General features: G+C 43.3%; 1 protein-coding gene across 4 annotated transcripts in view; it reads left to right on the forward strand.

Annotated features, from left to right (window-relative positions):
• The window catches only part of KLHL14 (kelch like family member 14), a 66,074-nt gene extending 58,624 nt beyond the window's left edge, over positions 1-7,450 (forward strand). The window contains exons 7-10 of one of the 4 annotated variants that reach the window (XR_014316882.1): positions 1,531-1,688; positions 2,189-2,880; positions 6,418-6,604; positions 7,171-7,450. Coding sequence is in view for 1 of the 4 variants with exons in the window: in XM_082753116.1 (XP_082609242.1) it covers positions 1,531-1,688; positions 2,189-2,329 (299 nt within the window). In the remaining 3 variants the exon portion in view is untranslated. Of the gene's footprint in view, positions 1-1,530; positions 1,689-2,188; positions 5,553-6,417; positions 6,605-7,170 lie in introns of those variants that run through there. The other 3 variants (XR_014316883.1, XR_014316884.1, XM_082753116.1) reach the window with 3 other exon arrangements.
• The last annotated feature ends 16,636 nt before the right edge of the window (positions 7,451-24,086 follow it).

The following is a 24,086-nucleotide window of genomic DNA, read 5'->3' on the forward strand; positions in this document are numbered from 1 at the left end:
TCCTGCATTCTCCTTTCTTCACCCAGTTTCACCTAACATCCTCTGGGAAAGAAGGGACTTCTAATAAGCATTGCATTTTTGCCTCTGAAGCACTTGCTGTTGTGAGAGGTATTTAATTAACATCTAGACTACTGGAAAGTCTTCTGTTCTCTGAAAGAAGGGCTGTCTGGGAAACTAGTTTCTTCTGTAAAGTGAAGCAAAGAGAGGAACTGCAAGTTAAGTGAGCAGAGAGGGGACCGAAGTGCAGATGAAGTAGTAAATTCTCCACCAGGTGGGAATAGCAGGCCTCTCTGATGGCTCTATGGCCAAGGTCTCCTTTGTGAAGCTGTGTCTGTATGCCAGTGTCAGCAGTGCATTTGCTGCAACACAACTAGTCATCTGTACACTGTAGTTTATTACAGAGCTCATTGACAGATTCTGGGCATGCAGCAGTGGCCTCTCTATGGCCCCTTGAAAACTTTCCAGCAACAAAAAATTATTTCATCACAGCTATTCATTCCCATCGTAAATAATACTCTTACAAGCGGCTTCATTTCAAAGTACCAATATCACCAAATGCCCTTTTGCAGAAAATCAAACTTCTCTTTTCCATTTTGACCTTGATGAAGAAGACACTAATGTCAAGTGAAGCATCACAGCAGATTAAGAAAGCCATAATCTTCTTGGAGTGCTCTGATAAGAGATAGGGAAATGTCTAAATATTTGAGCAGGAACCAGGACTCAACGGTTCTGTGTCTATGTTGAGCTCACTTACTTTTCACTGAGTGACACAGTTTGAGGGACTTCAGACGTATCTACCCTTTGGTGATTACAAAGCAGCTGTTGCTTGGAGCCATTTTCTGTCTCAGACAGGGAATATTGTCACCACTGTTCTTTTGATTACATTTCTGTTGCCATAAGGATGTTGTCACATCACAGTTGCGTGCTTAGGGTACACCTTAAACAGCTTGAAAACTGAAATTGGTCCTGAACATCACATACGTCATGCTAAGCACTGTGTCCCTCTGGAACCGAGTGGCACCAGCTGTCTAAACTCCACCTGGACTTGGGAGACATTGATTTCTAAATGAGATTTAATCTGTTGACTTTTGGATAGATTAGGTCTGCTGACCTTTGAGAAAGACTGCCAGGACAGCCTGTTCCTACATGTTCAAACTCATATTAGCACCGATATATGAGGAATACAGCTTGAATCTGCTTTCTTCATTGTTAGGGTATTACTGACTGTTACTGTCTGATCTGTTCGACTTTTATATGGACTTGTATTTATGATTTGTAGAGAACCATAGAACTAATGGTAAAAGCTTTTAATAGATTTATTTGAACTGAAATAATGGGATATTAACTTTACAGAAGATGGCTTAAGCGTATATGGTGATATTTTCTAGAAGAAACCTTAACAACGATGTTATATTTGTAATAATGTAATTTTTACTGTAGGTTAATAAATTTAACAGAAAAACAAATCATAAAATACCATTAATTGGTATGCCATAATGCACATTCTCCTTTCTCGATGCCATTACTCAGGTTTCTCTCATCTCGACGTAATGCTGGTGGAATGCTACGATCCAAAAGGTGACCAGTGGAATATCCTCCAGACTCCTATTCTGGAGGGCCGCAGTGGCCCTGGCTGTGCAGTCCTTGATGACAGTATTTACCTTGTAGGAGGCTACAGCTGGAGTATGGTGCGTACCTGCTCTCTGCAGCGACTCTTCCATTCCTTCTAAGCTCTTGCAGCCACTGTGTATGTTACTCAGGTGGGACAGAGGATGAAGTAGTAAGGGATGAAATAGCTGTAGGGGCAGGCTTTGGTTTGGTTTTCAACTTGTGGAGAACACGTAGTATTTTTTTTACCTTTGTGCTTCTCTATTTAGATGAGTTATTATCAGATTGCACTCACCATTAAGGGGTAATATATAAATTAGATGCAATTTGGCCAAAGTGATTGATGGTACTGTATGCCCATAGCTTTGCTGATCAGGTACTTTGTAAAGGAGCCTGATATGCAGAGGCTGGGTGCTCTGCCTCTATGAAAATCAAACCTCTTTAAGGGCTCTTAAATCAGGGCCCAAAGCCATGAGTTACTTGTGAAAAGAAATGGCTTTTCATCTTTAGTGCTGATGGGTGACTTGAGCTTCACTTTTAACATGAGCCAATTTTAACGACTTTTCTCTTTTTGTTACAGGGGGCCTACAAATCTTCCACTATTTGCTATAGTCCTGAGAAAGGGACTTGGACAGAACTAGAAGGAGATGTTGCTGAGCCACTTGCAGGTCCTGCTTGTTCAACTGTCATACTGCCAGCCTGTGTACCGTACAACAAGTGATAGTCAAGGAGCACTGACATGAACACTGATTGCATTTGGGAAAACAATGACGGGTGACGTAAATATTTTATTAGAACAGGATTCCTGTTAAAACAAAGCTACCATAATTGACCCCTTATCCCACACTAATGCTTTAGGAGCAAAGTAAAAGAGAACAAAAACGAAGTGTTGTCCCATCTCAGATAGATGCCGGTGTCTTATGAAGCAAGTAGCTAAAACACAACGAATATTACATGCTGACAGACTGCCATTTCAGACTGATTTTAACTTTTTCCTGCTGCAGAAAGATTCCTCACATCAAATTTAACTTCAAAAAAAATGAAGGCTACATGTTCAAACACAGCCTGAAGAGACAAGATCAGTATTGTGCATTGTATCTACCTGCATGTGATCTGTGTTGAAGTCATGAGGATGTTGTTGTCATGAATGCTTCAGAATTCAGATAGTGAAAAGCTCACTTTGCATTGCAGAATTGTCTCCTCCTCTGTAATCCTAACCTACAGCTACTTCACATGCTCTGCAAGCAACCCAGGATCAGAAGATGATAAAAGGTAAAGAAATACCATTCATTTTTTGCACAGCTTGGCATCTAATACACTCTGCCTTCAAAGTCCCCCACATGTAAGTGTAGCAAAGAGTGGACTACAATGAAATCCGTGTTTCACAGAGCACTTCTTGCAATAGCAGTTCAGGGTTTAGGATCAAATTCTTCTAGTCACACTTTTGTAACGTCAAAGTAGTTTCACTGAAATATGGTCCTACACCATAAATTCTGGGTTCATACAGTAAGTTATTTCTATGACCATTTAACGAAGCACCAGAACCCTTCCTTACTTTTCACTCACCTGTTAGGTAGAGGCACATGTGCTAGTTGCTTCCAAAGACAAGAAGGCTGCACTTAACTGTAAATGTATTACTTTGGACTCTTAAACGATTGCACACAATTTTGGAGAGACACTGTTAAGTAGTTAAAGTACTCTTGTGTGACTGATCTTAAAATGTAGTGTGAAAGATTTTTAATACTGATCCAAAGTAATATGAGGCTAGACTTTCCACTGCCTTACAGCTTGTGTAATTATTTACACAATGCAAAGTGAGTTCAGAATGCTACCACGTGGGACCGGTTGCGTTTAGGATTCTCTTTATGAACTCATAGTTGCTTGCACAAATCAGGTTGTCCATGTTTTAAGCTTATGTCTTTCTGTGCTGGCATTGTAGAAGCAGTGACAAAATCTGAAGCCTGATTCATCACCACCTTGTATTTAACATAGTTGTCTACACTCCAGCAAACTATATGCAGAATTCTTCCATTGTGGTTTACTTGTGCTGCATTCATTACCCTCAGGACCGTCTTTTTTGCCGGAGTCATTGCTCCATTGAAGCCAACGAGCTTCAGTGTACTTCTGGCTTATGTCAGCTAAGAATCAGGCCTTTAATTTGCTTAGTTGTAACTGGCTGCACCAGATAAAAGGCACAGCAGAATCAGATCCTGCATTTTCAAGCTTGCGCATATCTTTTATGTTAGGACTTAATGCTAGTGCATTAAGCAAGGAGGAGAAGACTACTGGAGGTTGGTTTCTACTGCAGAGGCAGTAGATGGGAGGAAGAATTCTTTATTTGCTTTGCAAAATAGAAAGAGGACGAATGTACTCAGAAATTACACTATATATTGAAGCTTGAGAGCAATATAAATAATGGAGAGCAAATACCATGGGACTGTTTCTCCCTGGCATCAGTCCAGTTTTATTGCAGTACAACTCCTGTGCTTGCAGCAGAATTACACAGTTATAAAACTGGAGTAATGCAGTAAAGACTGATACCATACAAATGCAATAAACCAATTGATGGGGTAGCTGCACGTGGGGAAAAAAAAATGTTTTAAAAAAATAATCATCTGAAGATGCTAATATTTGAATGTGTCGTTGGGGAGTTTTCCAGTGAGCATCACTAAGGAACTCATAAAGGTGGAGTGTATATCCTGAAATCTCAATCCATTTCTACTATATAGTGCAATCTTAGTTGGTTTTGTATTTATTTATATTGTTCAGATCCAAGGGATCCCTTGTAAAATATATTTGGTGCAATCATGACTTTTTTTTTCCTGTTGAAAGTATATAAATATAAATATATATAAAAAGGAAACTGTTAAGATACTAAATGAGGAAAATTCGACTGACATTTAAGATCAGGATAAGGTCTGCCATTGAACACTGACTGTCACTCGTCTACTAAAACGTACCATTTTTAAAGGATATTTGTTGTCCTTTTAAATGGTTCTTTTTTTTTTTTTTTTTTTTACCAAGATAATTTAAAGATTTATGAGGACTGTATGTAAATCTTTCTATCTTTCAGGAAGGCATGACCAAGGAAAGTGCAAACTGAATAAGTCACACAAAGAATGTAAATTTTGTACAGTATTAGGCTGTGTAAATGAAGCTTGCTCGTAGGGGGGAAACTTTAAATAAAACTTTATGTACTAATTCAACTGTCTGCCATATTCCTACTTATAAAGTGTATGTATAAATAATATCTACATTAAATTCTTTGGAACTTTTTTTATCATGTAGACGTGTAAACTTCCTTTGTTCTGTGGCCGTACATAACAGCCTGTTTGTTCTGCAGGTGTCATTACTTTGTGCGTGGTATTGCAGGGGCGCAGTGGCAATGGAGTGGAGCAGCATCCTCCCCTGGGCACGGGCAGGGGCAGACCTCAGGGCTGCAGGTGTTGCTGTGTGCCTGTGGGGAGCACCACATGCCCTGCTCTGCCCGTGGAGAGGACTCTGCCTGGTCAAACGCAGTCATACTTTGGGGGGATAATGCTAGTCATGGTGGAGGAGACAAAGGTAAAGGCATTTAGCAGCAGGTGGGACATTATCAGCTGTGCTGTACGCGTGTATCTTTGCCATGGGCCACAGCCCTCCTGTGCAGACCAAGCAGGTAGACTGAGCAAACACAAAGGCAGTCCTGACACCCTTGCTTGTAGCAGGTAAGGCGTGCTGGGGCATGGCTGGATACGTAATGAAGGAGTTTGAAGTGTCTGCACTAAAGAGAGGGGATCAACCCAGTTCAGATCTCTTAAGGGGAAGGGAGAGGCAAGCCAGCAGCAACTACAGTAAGGCAGCGCAGTGAATGGGCCTTTCTTTAATGAATTTATTAAAGAAAGAAGAAAGATCAATGCTTGGGTTTTAAAGTAATGTGGGAGAAAAAGGAAGGGGAGAAGCTAGAAGCACTGGGCAGAGATATGATTTAGAAAGGGAGAGAATTACGTGAGAAAGAAGAGGTAAGAATGAAGGTTAGAAAACGAGTGTGTAAGAGGAGAAGTGGGAAGTTCTTGTGGAGTGCCCTGAGTCTGTGGTGCTCAGGGTGAGATGAGCACCCAGCTAAAGCCAGCATCTGTGGCAAGGGAGGAGAGCTCCCTCTGGTAGGAAGACACAAGAAGAGCAGATGTGTCTCAAGTCCGGCTCTCAACTGGGCTGGAGGGGAACATCTTTTCCACTTTTGGTTCACAGCTGAGAGTCTTCTCTGGGAGTTAAACACCTGGTTTGCACCTCTTGTGCTCCTCCTGCTCTGTCACCACTCCTGCCAAGCATTGATCTTCTCTTCCTCCTCAGCATGACAAACTTGCCTAAGTACTTTTGTGGAGCTGGGTTTTTCTAAACCATAAGCTAGTGAATGGAGCTGTCTCCCTGTGCCCGGCTCTGAGTGCTGCTCCCATCCACAGCCCAAGAAGCGTCAGAAGGTCAGGTTGCTGCTGACTCCGAATCCATGCACCTATCCTTAAGGAGGGCAGAGATTCAGAAATAGGCTTTTCGGTGATGATAGCATTGTCTTCAGAGGCACTGTGCCCCCCACCTCCCAAAAGCTGGCATTGTTTTCCTTCCTGTTTGTCCTCTTCCCTGCTTTTAATACAATGATAGATTATGCTAAACTGCATTTGGGAGCCAATTTATGAGAAAAATCCACGCCAGACCTCATTATATTTACCCCTTTATATTATATTGTAATCACTCACCAGTAGAATACCACAGTTGCCTTGTTTCTAAGGCACAGACCGTGTTTCAGCTTCCTATTTACACTGAGCTTTCCAGGTACAGACAAAGGAGGCAGAAATCACAAAGACATGACTGCTGAAGAGGGCAAGGTGGTAATTTTCATGAACTCTTGAGCACTGTGAGACACGCGTCCTCATTTCTGTCGCCAGTGCAGCAGCAGCAAAGCGTCAGTGTTCCAGTCCCGGACATTCAGCCTGGGGAAGGAGCGATGGCAGCACTGGAGGTCAGAGTGGTTAGCGGGAAGGGAAAGTACACTAATGAATTCTGGAGGGGTTGTAATGCCATAAAAGATTCAGTTAATCTGCAGCATAGATGTTGATCAGCGAAACTGAACCTAACTCTCTGAACCTTGTCAGATGTATTCTGTGCATGTCAGTGTTCCACACCAATTACAGATTTTAGAAGATGCTCTCATGCAAAACTATATGCCCTAATATATAAGCCAGCTCAGATGTAACTAAAATTAAAATCTGACTGTGGCAAATCTCTGTGATCCTGATATATGAAAATCCAAATAAATGATTTGTTCCCAGAAATGAAAAATAACTTCAGCAGGAAATTTCAAAATTACTTATGCAGGATTAATCCAGTTCAATGAATGCATCTTGCGTTGATTAATAAAGCATTCCTGAATTGCAAAGTAAAACGAGAGGAGACTTCTGGTGCTGATATTTTTGTGTATTTCTGAAGCTGGAGAGAAATGTGCGCTTACAAGAGATGTGGTCAACCAGTGTAAACAGAAATTGAATACAAATAGTGATTTTCTAATTGTCTGTTTTCTCCCTGCAGCAGAGAACTACCTTCGTGTCATTGATCCCTTCTTGAAGAACACAGGTACTGTGTTACCTGCTACGATATTGAACGAGAACAGGGCATCTAACACGATTCTACAGTGACTCCAATTAGCATCCAACTGACACCTGCAGCTTTACTGAGCACAGAAAAGCAAAACTTGAGCTATTTTTTCCCAAATTTCTTGCCACACAGCGTGCGGTCGCTATGGTCAGGGTCTTGGTCAGGTAGCATTTGCTTCTGTGATCTGTTGCATTTGAATTTAATTGTCCCTACAAGTGAACCCATTTAGAAGGTAAAAACAATGGAAGGAGATTTAAACAAAGGTAGAATTTTCCCAATTGTTTCTTTCCCTTCACCATACACACACACACACGCACACAGAAAATCAGTTGGATTTATTTAAAGTGGCATCGTCACTTAATCAAAAAAAAATGTTCTTCCGTTTGGAAAACTCTTCAATCATTGCCGTGTTTTCAAAAGGAATATTTATTAAAGGCTGAGGTAAGATGTACTTTGCAAAATACCCTCAAAATCCTTATGGTTTCCTCTTTAACAAATGGTCCCTTGTAGCACCCTTAAACGTCTTTGAGAAAATCGCACTGGAAGAATCACGTTTGTAAAGCTGGCTTTGTATCTCAAGCTCTCCTGTGGTATTTTACGATTCTTTGCAAGCTGCTTTCCATTTTTGTGTGCATTTGTGCAAAGCAACTCAGTTTAAAAAAAGAAAAAAAAAAAAAAGACTTTGGCTGATTAAGAATATTTTATATGAAAGGAGTATGTCTACTTTAAGCATATTTCACTGTGAATAGTGAATACCTAAACTGGTACTCACTGCCCATGGCATAAACAGTAACAAAAGATCGTTTGTTCCCGTGTATTTAGGGGTCTGTAGGTCTGGAGAGAGGTGTATAAATGAACACCTAAAAATGTCAAATTCATAGGCCATAGTCAGGACTGCTATCGTTAGTATTGTGCCATTGTTTTCACTAAAACTGTAAACTTGGTAACAGCCCTGCAACTTGGATCTTTTTCTTTAAAAATCACCTCTTTAACTGCAGAGATCCCATTAGTCACAGCAGGGAGCATAACCAGAAGGAGGACGGCTGTAACTATAGCGAGGGGGCACATTAAGCTGTAGGTCAAAATCACGACTGAGTGATTGCCTTCAGGGTGGAAGTAAATCTTTGGACTTGCCAAAGCGATAGGGAAAGGAGCGGCTGGGGCTCGCCGAGGTCTCCCCACGCCACGGTGGGGTCGGCGATACCCGGAGCAGCCCCGGCAGACGTTTGCTGACTCGCCAGCCTCTGTAGCGATGTGTGACAGGATACAGGCGGCGTCATCGTTAGAAAATGCTTCCTAATGTCTGGCTTTAATGTCTCATTAGTTTAAAGAGATGATTCCAGGAAAACACTAAAAGAGAAGACAACTATTTTCAAAAAAAAAAAAAAAAAAAAATCAAGCACACAATTAAATCATCTAAAACTTGCACAAATGGCACAACTTTCAAAGCTACTTTAGCTCAGTGGATGAGGAAACTTATTCCAACTCTTCTTGCAATAGCTTTTTTTTGCAAACCTGGGGACTACCAGACCTTGTTTTTCTCTAGACTTTCCTTTTCTCTGCGATTCAGTCTCTGCTCCCCGATTATGAATTTTACGTCTGAGAGCAGTCTGATTTTTCCCTTTTTAGATGATGTCCTGCTGGCCCACACCTTCAGCTGCGCTTTGGCCAGAAGGTTTCTGTCTCACTGACAGTGCAGAGCTGTGATGGGTTGCAGCTTTGCAGTGAGGGCTTTCTTTGCTTTAGCAGTGAGTCTCCCTGTAACTCACCTGGGTCAGAGCTGATCAGAAGGATATGGTGGCACTGAAGAACATCCTCTTCTTAAGAGCATTTCTACTGGTGATGAGGGTGAAAGCCATCATCTGGCTATGCAGGATTCAGGAACAGAGTCCAGCATGATAAGCTTAATGCATGGTGTTTACGTACAGGACTGCACAAAGATTGATTCACCTGCTGCGGGGAAGTGTGGCACTTTCATCAGTGGCTGGGCACTTAGCAAAAAAATACTGGCACTTAGCAAAAAATACTGCTGTCTTTTGAGCTCTTCTGCTTCTTTTAGTGGAAAAAATATGAAAAACATTTGTGAAGAAGTATGTCTGGCACGCCACCACCTCTTGTGAAATACTCTCCAAGGATTCACTTTTGCCATGATACATTCTTCATCTGTTTCAAGAGCTTCTGAGCACTGTCAATGCTCAAATGAAAAGACAGAAAGTTTTCCTGACAGCAGTCTACTTTGGCAAGCACAAGGCTGCCATTCTCTGGGCTCTTTCTTTTTATTTTTAGATTGGGTCTCGAGTGAGAACAAGTCTTGTAGCCATATGGATTTATGCTTCTGATCACAAAAATACCAGTTGTCCTGCTTGTTCTGTGGAAAACATCATTGGACGTTGATCCCACTATGGTTGCTTATTCATTTACCAGTTCTGTGTCCATCCCAAGTTCCTCCCATCAAATGTAAACTATTGCTGTTCGAAGGAAATGGTGCCTGATGCCAGCAGAGCCTCACGCACATACCTGCCAACGCTTGCATTGCTCTCTGTTCCCTTCCCAAGGTCTGGCAGGGAAAGGCAGCCGTCCTTCTCCAAGGGACAGCTTTATTTCAGATAAAGCAAAGCCCAGCCCTGCTCAAGCTGGGTCAGACCAAAGTACATTTGTAGTTGCTGAGTTACTGTACTAGAGAAAAATGGAGTTACATATAACCAAGATGCTGAATCATATTTTATTCTTATTTGCTTTTTTTTTCCTGTTTTCCCTTCTCTGTTCATCCCTTGTTTTACCATGTGTGAACTTCTTGACCTGCCAATAGCAAGACCAGATACATCTGCCTCAGTGCATGTTTCGTGTTGGCAACTACCATGCGCCATCCCTGCAGTTCAAAGTATAACAAAAGACTTTTGTCACAGCCCTTAGAGATACTGGCTGTAGTTACAGACCCTTTGCATTCAGGGTTGCAGCACTTCCCATTCCTCTAGCAGTGGGTAGTAGCAATAAAGGGTTGTAGTGAATGGTTTATCAAACTCCATTTCCAGTCCAGCCCGAAATGCTGACAAATGAAGTCTCAGACTCATACATCCCAGTCACTATGACCCTTACCTTCCTATACTAGCACTGAAGGCAAGTGGGTACCTCACAGCTTCCCTCTCCCCTCCCTCCTCCACTTCCTGGAAATGTGCAGCTCTCCCCAGTGCCCCGCGTGGTGTGACCCCTGCTTGAGGTGTTCCCTGGGCCAGAGGACAGGTATTGACAGCTACAGAGAGGACTCAAAAATATCATGTTTGAGATCTGGAAGAACATTTGATAAATGAGAAAAAGAGTCTTCATTCTCTACTCATTGGTTCCAATTAGAGGATGAACTGTCCTCTATTTTCCAAAGCATGGTCTAATTTTGAATGGGTTTCTCATGGGCAGTGGGCTACCACAGGCAAATCTCATTTTGACAAGTACTAATTATGGACAGCACAGTGGCAGACTGTAATCTCTGTCATGAGAGCTATCAACAGGGATGCAGTGAAGGCTTTAGCAGTGGGTGGCAGTACTCTGGGTCAAATTAATCACTACCATAATGACAGTGAAATCAGTAGAGCTTTGGGATGTTAAGTTTGATAAAAGAAGCCATTCTGTTCACTGTCTGGCTATTTACATTACAGCCTGGCCTCAGCTTGAGCTAATCTTTTGTTAGAGTTTCCAGGAGCTGTTTTTTTTTGGAGGGGGGCATAGAGGACAGATAACAAAAAGCAGCCTCTCTTGCAGAAGCAATGCTTTCATATCTAAATCTGAGCTGCTTGCATGTGGATTAAGTAAGTGTGAAGCAGGCCCCCCATGTCTGCATGGGCAGTTATTCTGTGGCACATGAAAAGACACTAATAAATACACTAATAAAAAGTTGCATTTTGTGTCATGCAACCTTGGAAGTGCTAATGTATATGGTGAGCTCCATTTGGCTTTACCTTTTGCCAAAGAGCTTTAGGAACATCTCTTCCACTCTTTGCCTCCTTTGACCATGGCCACAGGGTGTGAACAAGACCCCTGTTATCACAGGATGTAGCAATATCTGCCAGAGACCTGCAGTGAGCGCAGCTGCAGCGACAGGCAGAGGTTTCTGCGAACAGCCAGGTGAGCAGAGCTGTACGTAATGATGCCACATGAAGCTGTGTCAAATTTAAGCCCAAGTCAGCCTTGCCCTATAGCTATTGGCTCACTCTCTGCTTCATTCTGCTTTATTCTGCTTTATACACATGTTTCATGCTCTGCTGCTAATGGCAGTTTCTGTAACACCGAGCCCTGGAACATTTCTCAGCTCCCACCCTGTCAGGGCCCCAGGGTGCTCCCATGAAGGGCACGTGCAGGAGCTGGGCAGGAGTTGCCACCTCCCCAGCAGCTCTTCAGCATCACCCAGCACATCCCACCAGGTCTGTGCGGACATGGATACATTGAGAGGCTTTGCAGCTTGTGTGCTGGTGGGGCACGAACATAAAGCACCTCCACTTCTTGCCACGCAGGCCTCCTCCATCCTGTCCCCTAGCCCATTAGATAATATTTCCCCATATCCTCTGCATCTGACAACTTATTAAATCACAGAATCACAGAATCATAGCATCATTAAAGTTGGAAAAGACATCCAAGATCATCTGGTCCAACCAAACAGTGCTTTTGATGAGGATGGTGCAGCCCAGCTTTTTGTTTGAGGCTAGAGTGGAGACTTTTTATTTCTACATCTGCAGTCCCATATATTAGGAAGAATCAAATGTAAAGCAATGTCTTTCCACTCACCTGGTTAAAACCAGATTGGTCGCAAAAATATCTGTCTTAAATTCCAGATAAAGCACCAGCCAGTGTTTTGGATCCATTTTGTGACTGTGCAGAATAATCTACTCTTCACTAGAACAGTTAAAGGAGATTTAGAGGGAGGAAAGAGCATGGTGACTTCCAAGGGAAGAGTGAGTGATTCAGTGCAAAAAGGGTAAATTTCATCTGCACATTCTTAACTGCGAGGACATTCTGCACATCTCAGGAGTGCACTAAGTGGTGCAGTAAACCAGTAAATTAGAAGAATGTAAATTCTTTAGTAGGAATTGCACGCAAGGGAAAAATGCTTCCTCATGCTCATATTTGTTTTCATGAAAATAATGTACACTCTTCCTAAAATCATACTGGCACAGAGCTGAGTAAGACATCAAAACCAGTAATAGATATTACACTGGACTAAGAAATGGCAATGACACAATTATCTTTCGTGTTTCTGATGATCACTGTGATAAAGCGAGGAGCTAGCATATTTAGAGCCTGGCACTGAGCACGGAGCATTGTAGCTCCTTTCCCCTCTCACTCTGTCTGTCTTATTTATCTCTCATTAAACTAAATTGTATTCTTATTGGCTGACTGACCTCTGATATTGTTATTAATTGATTTATATAGTGCCTTTTGCAAGCCTCAAGGCACTTCAGAGAATTGCAAAAATATATGGGGATCACTTCGCCAGTCACCTAAGTGCAGCCACCTTTAGGATGGGAACAGTAGCCATTACAACGGCACTGGAAATATTTGGGGTTAGGAGGCAAAGAAGACTGATGGAGCCCTCATTCCTGCAATCCTACTGCCCAGGAGCTGTCTCGAAATCAGACTGGAAGTACAGGAAATCTTTAAGAAAAATGACCAATTCTGGCAAATGATGAGTGACAGAACACAAGCAAAACCAAGCGTGAGGCAGAATATTTTGCTAGTGAATTTGGTGCCTATTGGAGCTCTGGTGAGGCCTTCATTTTCTTCTGGGGGTCCTGATGGCCACAGAAACCTCACAGGCATTGTTCCCACAGAGCTGCACAGTGTAAATATTCCTCACAGCACAGTCTGACTGCCCAGCCCATGCAGAGACACAGCTTTCATCCCAAAAGCTGTCTATCTGCCAACCCCACCGGGAAGCAGGGCTACTGCAGGTGCTGGCACAAGCAAACACCACTTGCAGGTGTGATGGCCGAAGAGGTGCTAAGAGCTGGGCCCACAGCTTTGCGTGCAGGTGCCTCCTCCCATCTCCATGCCAGAAGCTTGGAAAACTGACAGAGATTTCTGTCTGGATACCATGTTTAGTTCAAGCATTGACAGTGTGTGATGGCTGTTAGCGCCATTTTGTAGTGGGTTTATGTGGCAACGTTTTGGTAGCAGGGGAGCCATGGGGGTGGCTTCTGTGAGAAGAATCCAGAAGCTGCCCCGTGTTGGGTAAGGGCCCTGCTGCTGGCTGGAGATGAAGCAATAAGTGATGTTATTTGTGCCTCTGTGAATGTAGATTTAAGAAAGAAAAAAACAAAAAAGCTGGTGAACAGCAGCCGAGAGAGAGGAGTGAGAAGCAGCCCTGCAGGCCCCCAGCTCAGTGCAGCAGGAGGGCAGGAGGTGCTCCAGGCATGCGGCAGCAGTTCCCCTGCAGCCTGTGGAGAGGCCCCTGGTGGAGCAGGCTGTCCCCCTGCAGCCCATGGGTCCCACATGGAGCAGATCTCCACACTGCAGCCCGTGGAGGAGCCCCCGGTGGAGCAGGTGGATGTGGCCTGGAGGAGGCTGCGGCCCATGGAGAGCCCCCGCAGCAGCAGGCCCCGGGCCGGCGCTGCAGCCCGTAGAGAGGAGCCCACACAGGAGCAGGGGTCTGGGGGGAGCTGCCGCCCACCCGTGGGGGACCCATGCTGGAGCAGTTTGCTCCTAGGGGATGGACCCCATGGTACGGAGCCGTGTGGGAGCAGTGCTTGAAGAGCTGCTTCCTGTGGGCAGTCCCCGCAGGCTCAGTTTGGGAAGGACGGCATCCCATAGGAGGGACCCCACGGGGAGCAGGGGCAGAGAGGGACCGTGAGGGAGTGGTGGAGATGAAGCGTTAGGAACTGACCACAGCTCCCAATCCCCATTCCCTTGCACTGCTTGGGTGGAGGAGATGGAAGAGGGTGTATGAGGGGAAGGCATTTTTGGTTTCTTTCCTTTGTTTCTCACTTCTCTAGCTTGTTAGTAATAGGCAAACATCTTACTGTCTCCCTGCTCTGAGTTTGTTTTGCTGGTCACAATAATTGTTGAGTGTTTTCCCCGTCCTTATCTCACCCCTTGAGCCCTTTGCATTGTATTTTCTCCCCCTTTCCCTTTGACGATGGGGAGTGAGAGAGTGGCTGTAGTGGAGCTTGGCTTCCCACCAGAGTATAACCACGACACATTTATATGTTTTCTTGATCCCCACACCATTACAAGTGTTTTCTTGGCTGCATTAGCCACAGTACCACCAGCAGGTCCAGAGAGGTGACCCTTCTCCTCCGCTCAGCACTGGAGTATTGTGTCCAGTTACGGGCTCCCCAATACAGGAGAGACATTATGCTACTGGAGGGAGTCCATTGGAGGCCATGAAGATGATGAAGGGATGACAGCAACTCTCCTATGAGGAGAGGCTGACAGAACTGGGACTGCTCAGCCTGGAGAAGAGAAGGCTCAGGGGGGAGCTTACCAGTGTCTGTAAATACCTGAAGGAAGGTGCCAAGAGGACAGAGCCAGGTTCTGTTCAGTGGTACCCAGTGCCAAGACAAGAGGCCATGGGCACAAACTGGCCCACAGGAGGCTCCCTCTGAACACCAGGCAGCACTTTAAGTGTGGGTGATGGAGCAATGGCACAGGTTGCTCAGAGAGGCTGTGGATCTCCTCCTTGGAGACTTTCAAAAGCCGCCTGGACATGGGTCTAGGCACCCTGCTCTGGGTGGCCATGACTGAGCAGGGGGGTGGACCAGATGACCTCCAGAGGTCCCTTCCAACCTCAGCCGTTCTGAGATTCTGTGAGCGATGAAGAGAAAGTTTACAATAGGCTAACATGCATGTAGTGGTAGTGGGTGGCCACCAAGAAAGGATGGATCTCACACACCAAAAAAAACAGCACCAACCTCCTCCACAGAAGGACAACCCAATCCTCCCTGTGGGGGTGGCACTCAGCACCTTTCCTCACTCGGCACCATGACCATACCACGGCTTCAGTCCCTGCACACATCAGTGCCACTTTTTCAAATGTGGGGAGACAGCACTTATGCAGCATAAGGTCTTGAGCATTCACAATAAACATTTTTAAGATTTTTGCGTCAATTATGGATGAGAGGGCTCTGTGTTTTTTCAGATATTATAGTTTTGTCTTCATTTGAAACATTTGAATGCCTCTAATTAAAAAAAAAAAAAAAAAAAAAAAAAGGAAGTCTTTCTGAAGGTGCAAACACAGCAAAGAATATCAGAAATATCTTTGTAATGTTAAGTCATTAAAGACACTTAGACCTGAGTGAAATGCACTGTATGTATCTGAAGGTTTTGTACCCTTTCCCATTAAAATGAACCCTGAATATGAAAAAGTGCACCCCTCTTCAAAACAGAATTAATTTCACTGGCTACATTAACAAGCAGGTCTGCACTCGTCTTATCTTTCAAGAATTGTATGCCTGATTGCATTTATGTTCTCATTTAGCATCTCAAAATGGGCACTTTCTTTCAAGAAGGGTTAGTGCATGACTCACCCGCTTAGTTAATCTGACTAATTAGCATACTGTCGCCCATTAACAGCATTAGAACAACAACTGTAGCTCTCACTACCTCAGTGTCTGGAAAACAGACCTCTTCTAGTTTGCAAGGACATTTGTTGCTCCCTGTCTTTTGTTAACCATAGGGTTATTTATCACACCAACATAGGATTTGCTTATAACTTTGGAAGGAGTGATATAATTCTTAATATCCTGCAAGACCTCACAGCTCATAATCTTTCCTGGTGACTTATTGGAAATTATTCTAAAATTAAGTCCTCGACTCTGCAAGAAACCTCTCTGGAATCCAAGCCGCTCTCATGCATCTCTTCAAACTCCACTGAAAAAAAAAATGATGGTGGAAATTAAAGAAGTTATTCTTATGTGTGGTGATTTCCAGTAAGTGTATTGATATTAAAATCTTTTGTACTTCAACCAGACACTGTGGTCCTGAACTCATTTCCCACTGATATTCTAGGTGTACCAAGCCATATTCAGAGGCATCCACATAAGGATGGAAGTAAGATTTGTTGGTCTTTAGAAGAGCAGCCCTCAGGGAAGCATGCACTGCAAGGCAGGAACATTTTTATTCAAGGAGGTGATGCTGGGAACAGCAGGTTAAAAGACTGAATGAGTGAGGCCAAGATAGCGACTGCCAAAGCTCCTTAGGACAAGTGCTGAGTGCCCAAGGTGCTCTAGGAGATTTACACACCTAATTTCCCACTCTCCCATTGAGCCTGCCTCCAAATAGGCTGAAAAAATGTAGGACCAAGATAGGTGTGAATTTCTATTATTTATCTCCAAGGGTTGTTCTCAGGAAGCCTAATTATGACCACTTAAATGCCAGGACAGTTAATCATTTCACTGAGGATCACCATCCCAGAAATACCTATCTAGCTGCTTCCCCAGTGTCACCAGCAGGCAAGTGAAAGACTCCAGTACAACAAGGGAAATATTTCACCTCCCTTGGTCTTAGCATGCAGCTATCTCCTTTCTGTTACTCGGGAATTGCACAGAGCCAAAGCTGATGATGGCCTTGCTCTGCCTTAGAGCCAGTGCCAGCAGGGTGTGGTCAGAGGTATTACAAGTAAGCTCTCACCTCCTCCTTGCCACCAGTGAGGATCAGCAGATGTAATACATTAAAATGAAGGCGTGCATAATACTGCAGGCCTTAGTGACCTGAAGTATTAGGGGGTTTTTCCTGAGATAGAGACACTGCTGTTTGATGACAGCAAATCCATTATTTAGAGAGGCTTGTGGTGGACAACTGCAGAGCTCACTCTGAACAAAGCTCCCACCTGTTCTGAGCAGAAGCTGAGCAACAAATCCCCTGACCAAAAGCCTCCTGCAGAGCGTGGGTGCCCACTCCAGTGGCGTTGCCATGCCACAGCCCCTGCTGCAACTGGTGCTAAAAAGCGAGAGCTCCTAGCAGAGACAGAACAGCACTAGCACAGCTCGGGAAGCCCAGCCTGGCTTCCAAAGCACCCCTGATGGGATAGACAATGATTTTGTCCAACTTACATTAGCAGCTAAACTAGTTTCAGGACCAGTGGAGAGCAATATTGCTTTGGCTTCCTAGAATAGGAGGAGCCAGGCACCAGCTAGGACGCTGAGCTGCTGTGCACAGGGCAAAGCCCTTACTCTGGGCACAGGATGACTCCTTTTGCTCCACAAAAACAGTCCCCAGGGTGCAGATAGTTGGAGCACCACCACCGCCTTGTGAAATGCCCTGTTCCTCAAGCATCAGCTTGCTGTAGAAACTGATGCTTTTGTTTAGGGACCATCACCCCAGAACGGTGCAAAGGGAAAGACAGAGGTGGAAGCAGCCACAGGATGAAGAAGTCTCTGTGCACCAGCTGCATTGTCCCCACCCAGCCATGCCACAAAACAGCAGTGCTACATCCTCTTTATCATTTACCCCCAGTCTTTACTGTAAGTAAAAGTGAAGTTTTACTGCAAAGGAACAATAGAGAGGACTCTTCCTCTTTACTACTTTTGTTATTTTCCTCATTATGAACTTGACTCAGCACTTAAAATTTTCCCAGTTCTACATTTAGCACAAGTTCAAGTCTAAATAACTAGATAAAAGAGATCAAAATAGTGGTTGTTAGACTGTGTTTTATCAAAATAAAGTCTTGTTAATGCAGGAGCTGATGTGCTTCTCCTGGACTTGAGCTAACTGTTCAGAAGGTGGAGTCACCAAACTCTCAGTGGTAACAGGTGACTTAAAAACTTGCCCTGGATTAAATAGCTCCTTAGACTCCTTTCATAATATTAATCCTTTACTTTAGCATTAAGAAGGAATGTTTGTATTTTGTGTTGCCTTTCTTTGCATTTTTGAACCAATTTCACAGCAATAGGATTCATTCTGCTTAATTTGTCTCTCCTGCTTGAGATTTTGATTCATTAAGTGTTTCCCTGGAAAGAACAGCTTTGAACTTGTGCTCAGCGAAGAGCTGTGGTGTTGCTCCTTCTCCTACCTTTTGCATAGGTGGAAAGTGATGGCTGCTAATTAGCACCCGCAGAGCAGGCGATCGCTGGGTGCCTGCTGCCTGCCTGATGTAGGAGGCATGGTGATTGATAGAAGAAGAGCAATGGGGTTGAAGGCTCCTGCAGACAGAGGCAGCAAGGAGGTTCTACAAACAAGGAGCACAGCTGGGGTGCCAGAGGACTGAGGGCAAATTAAAGCCCAGCAGGGGTTACAGGTGGGGGAGCAGTGAGCGTTTTCCCTTCCTCTCCCCACTCACCTCCTGCTGCTCTCTCCTTGCCCTGTCCTGCTCCCATCATATCTGGTGGGACTGCAGCCACCACGGGCTCCTCATGGCCCTCCAGAAGGCACCAGCAGCAAGCACTGATGTGTCCTGCCATCCAGCGTGTCCGGGTGCAGAGCTGCCAGGAGAAATGTATCATGCTATTAGTTACTTAGCACGTGATCTGGGTCTGCTGGAAGGAATACTGCTCAAGAGCTGGACTCTTGGGTGTGAAGCATGCACCTCAGATCATCTTTGAATCGTGGACTGTATGTGTTCAACCTTGTATTTATGTGGAACAGAATTTATTTACACAGCACATAAAATGATAGAAGATGGGAACTGAATACTGGAGAGGCTTAACGTGCTCTTGGGGTTCTTTTTGCATGAGTGAAGCATCTATATTATTTACATATAATTATTAATGATGGGACAGCCACAAAGATAAGTGACTCAGTGGAGGCCGAGCAATTTCTCAAAAGCAATGGATTGATAGAAAATATCTCCACTTCATCTTTAGCATGTGACTGTAAAGCACAGGTTGGCAATGTGACAGTCATTCCTCTTATTGATCCATTACATATCCATCTTTCTCAGAGAGTTTTGATGTTAGAAATATTATCCACAGCTTTAGTGAAAACCTGAAATGTTTAATCACCAAGTAGGTACTTCAAAAACTTAAAATTTATTCAGGCTTTAAACTCTTTGTCTTGTGATTCCACTAGGGAACCACTAGAACCATGAGCTTCAGATCCCTTTTTTATCCTTCTTTGCAATACTCTGACCCAAGGAGTCCCATATTACTGCAGTACAAACATGAACCATGTTTGTGGCTACAGAAGAGAGGAGAGAACTCTGCTGAAAAGCCTGCACTTTATTTAGAGATGAGAGGTGTTCAGATCACAGCTTAGTGATGCTAGACTTTAAGTAAATTTACTGTACGTATGAAGACTTGCACCTCTGACCAAAAGGGGAAGTGCAAAGGGGCTATATGGCTATACGACTGTTGATACATTACAGGGCACAAGAACGTGCTTACCTTATTGTACTGACACCTGTCAGTGTCCCTTCTAAATCCCTGCCTGTCCATCCACTTAAGACCACATATGTGCCAACAGCTCTGGAAAAGTCAGGTTAAGCATGCAGGCAGGAGTTTGCAGTCTAACTCATCTGTGAAAAACTGAGAAGGAAGATATTATTCTCTTCTATTACACTTAGTGTTACATTACCAAAAATATTGAATTAGAACTTTATTTAGATAGAATTATTAATTGTCACATGGGTCTTCAGCTCATTATATCAGTGCATCCAATTATCTTCAATTCACAATCCAGTTGGCTTATAACAGATGATCACAAGGACTTCATTATACATCCTCAAATTCTCTCTTGAGATGTCTGTATTCCCCAGACAAAGGTGACTTTAGCTAAAGAATTACTAAAATTTGGGCTGTTGAGATAGTCACAGAAAGTTTACTGGGATTGGTATCGCTCTCTTCTGCAAGGATGGCACAGGCTCAATAGGGTGAGCAAAATGCAAGCACATTTCTACTCCTGCCTCAGAAAAAATAAAATAAAATAAAGGGAAAGAGCAGGGCAGTGCTGGATTGGAGCCAAGGTGTTGCCACTCTCTCTTCTTCCAGAGGATAGAGATGGTGCTCCTGGAAAGGTTTCTTCACCTCGACATGAGCTTGGTCTAATGATCTCACACTTTCCAACCTGACTTTTGAGGCATAAGCAGGACACAGGGCAGGACTGTGCTGTTTTGCTGGTCTCAGTGATCTGATGGTTTAGACAGGCCCTTATGCCAAGGGCCAGTCCTGACCTGCTTTGTTGAGGACCTGAAAGAACAACATTGAAATTGGGATGCTGAAATCTTATTATCACATCTGTTGGCTGAAGACTATTTTCAGTTGCTTTTATTACACTGATATTTAATCCAACACATTTATAGGGTCATAGTACACAGGAAGGGATTTGGAAAGGCCATCTATCCACTCATCAGCTATACCTAATCTTTCCTGAGCAGTTTCTAACCAGGCCCTAACCCCTACAATGATGATGCCAGCATCTGCCTAGATAATGTATAATATTGGCTCATTGCTGTAGCTCTCAGACATTTCCTAATACTGAAAGTAAATCTCTCATGATGCATTGTAGACTCTTTACTACTTGTTGACAGGTTATGTTTGACCTCTTTGAGGTTATTCCTGCCCGCTTTGCTATTTATGTTTCTAAAAATGGTTAATTTGTCTGCTTTCATTTCTCTACTCTTTAGATTGAACAAGCCCAGTTCATTTGTCAGTGAGTCCAGATGAGAGAAAAGGAAAATGGCTGGATCCAGCTCACTTCACCTGCATCTTTCTATAAGGGCTTGAAGTGTTGAAAACATTTTGACACCATTCTCCAGCTGACACCACACCTGCACTGAGCAGAGGAAGAAAACTTCATGTATGTTGAAGACAAAATGCCTTATTTTATACGGGCCAGTACAATGTTTAACTTTTTGACTTAACTTTAGATCCGAGATCTTCCCCGTGGCTTTTATGCCTTGTCATTTATTCCCTTTCTTATGGTTTTGGAGTACAAATTTTTCTTGATAAGAGTAGGGTTTTCCCTTATGAAGTTATACAGTGTTTTGTTCTTATCACATTCCCCAAAATGCCAGGTACAGTCTGGATCCTAATTCTGCCCTTCAGAGTGTTTGCAGCTCCCTCAGCTTGCTGTCTGCTGCAAACTTAGCAAGTATGCTCTTTATTTCACCAACAATGTCGTTACTGAAATTTATTCTGGATGAATATTCAACTCAGTATTACCAGATCCATGACAGACCTCTGGGACATTCCCCCTTGAACCAGGCTCGAGTTTGACAGTGAACCATTAATAACTATATCCTTTAGGTTTCAAAATGGATTAGCACTGACTTATCTAAACTATATTTCCTTTATATACTCAAGGGGATTCCATATGTAGCCATTACAAAAGCTTCGGCAAAGTTGTGATTTATGGACTCTATTCCTTCTTTGCTAATACACAAGTCTTGTTATCCCGTCATAGAAGGAAATTAGGCTGGTTTAGTACAATTTGTATACTTGAATAACCCAATTTGTCTTTGCAGCTAGTTTGATTATTTGTTCTATAAGTCTCTGGCTCTTCCTTTCCCTGCTTTCTAAAGATAAACCTTGTATTTATCATTTTCCAGGCTTATCCCTTGTAACTTACCTGCTACGTGTTTCATTACTTGTTTTCATCTCTAGGTTATTCAGAAGGCGAGATTTGGTCAGCCTCTCTGCAGTACTCTTTTAAGCTGACACACTCTTATGGCCTGCATAATGTGTGTTACAAATGGCTCCAGAAGAGCTTTGAAGCGCACCCTTAGTGCTAACTACTCTTATTTCAGTGAAACCACTGTGGACAAACGCTTGTGGATAAACTACCACCATACTTGCCTCAGTCTCCACAACCACAGCACCACCATTGACTTGTCAGCACTGCTTTGGTTAGCCACAACCTGAAGCAGTCTGGAGTAATTTTGTTCCTCAGCTTAAACAGCCACAAACTCCAAATTTCAAACAAAGTCATCTCTGGGGTACGTCACTTCTCAGGTCTTGATTTAATTTAAGAAAAGTCATGTCCCTAACATAGCACAAACAACTCCAGCTTGCAAACAATAGCAGAGTGGGGTTTCACAGTTTGCTTCAGTTCTCCTTCTAACTCACAGTTGTTCCCCATATACGGTGCTGGGGAGCAGGCCTGTGTAGTGGAGAGGAAAAGCAGTGAAGCAGGACAGCGAACAGGTGACAAACCAAGTCTCAGGCAGGAAGACTGGGAATACAAAAGTACAGTCCTGCATGTAGATGTCAGTCCATAATACGCTTACCGTGAAGCCCCTGCTCATCCAGAGGAGCATGTCAGGTATCAGTACTGAGGATCCTCCCCTTCCTTCCAGCCCTTACATCACCCATCCTGGTTTCTTCCACCTTATTGGCCCTGTGAAGCACAATGTTGGCAAGATAAGCAGGGTGGAAACCCCAGGAAGGGTGTTGGGAGATGACGGATGAGGCAGCTGTGAAAACAGTGTAATCAGAGTTGTGCAGAGTAGGAAAGAGGGAATATGCACGTGACTGGACAGCACAAAAAGTAGTTCTTGGCCATTCGACTTTCGGAAAGTCCTAACAGTGACCTCAAAATTCCTGATGTGCAAATAACCACCAAAAAATAACAAAACAAAACAAAAAAAGTTCTTCTCTCCAAAAGCATTAGTTTGATACCATTTGAATATTCTGTGCCAATATTCAAACTTAACAGGCAAACTGCAAAGAGAAACATTTTAGAAAAACAAACTTAGTTCTTTGTTCTATGTTGAAAAGGGAAGTGAGTTTGTCATAAAGTTGCACAATCTGTGCCCCAGTGTAGGAGTTTTGCAGAACAATTCATATGGGCCTTTCTCAATGTTTTTTTGTTTGTTTGTTTGTTTTGTTTTGTTTTGTTTTCTCTCCCCAAATACCATTTAATTGTTTGATCAATATTTCAAATGTTATGCAAAATCACTCTTTTGCCTTTGGGGAGGAGGGGAGGAGTAGGGGTTTGGTGCGTTGTAGACCTAGATGGAAGCTTGATTTGGTTTAACTGCAAATCAAAGCAAATGTTCTTGATTTAAAACAGAGCTTGTACTTAAGAGAGTCATGTCTTCAAGATGATGAAGCAGAGTTAGAACTGAGCATTGATCATTTTCACTTTGTGATATAAATGCATCTTCTGTTATTTGTCTCTTCAAGGGGTAATAACCATTCATTTCATATAGCTTTCCTTCCCTCAATATCTTCCCCCAACATTTTTTTAAAAACTTCTTTTTTTTTTTTTTTTTTTAGTGGGGAAGAGGAAGACATCATCTGTGTTGCTTAAGAAGCTGTAGAGGCCAAAAGACTATTTATTTATTCCTGCTTATTCTACAGTTACTGTTCTCATAGCTCATCAGAGGGTGTGAGCTACTTAATTACATTTCACCTTCATAGAGTGTTTTATTTCAAAGAACAGCATGAGAATGTTAATACTCAAAGTATGGCTAACTGGCTTATTTAGCAAATAATAAAACATGGGATAAATGCTCAAATTTTCTCAAGTTTCTTTCACCTTTGAAGGACATTTCAGACACTGTTACTCCAGATTTGCAAGAAACTGTAACCAAACTCCCAGAATTTGGGACTGTAACTACCCAGCCAAATTTCCACATTCTTCACAGAATCACAGAATTGTCTAGGTTGGAAGAGACCTCAAGATCATCGGGTCCAACCTCTGACCTAACACTAACAAGTCCTCCACTAAACCATATTGCTAAGTTCAACTTCTAAATGTCCTTTAAAGACCTCCAGGGATGGTGACTCCACCACTTCCCTGGGCAGCCCATTCCAATGCCTCACAACCCTCTCAGTAAAGAAGTTCTTCCTAATATCCAACCTAAAACACCCCTGGTGCAACTTTAGTCTGTTCCCCCTCATCCTGTCACCAGGCATGTGGGAGAATAGACCAACCCCTACCTCACTACAGCCTTCTTTAAGGTACCTGTAGAGAGCGATAAGGTTGCCCCT

Source organism: Aythya marila (assembly GCF_965140915.1).
Source record: "Aythya marila genome assembly, chromosome: 2".
Lineage (NCBI taxonomy): Eukaryota > Metazoa > Chordata > Aves > Anseriformes > Anatidae > Aythya > Aythya marila.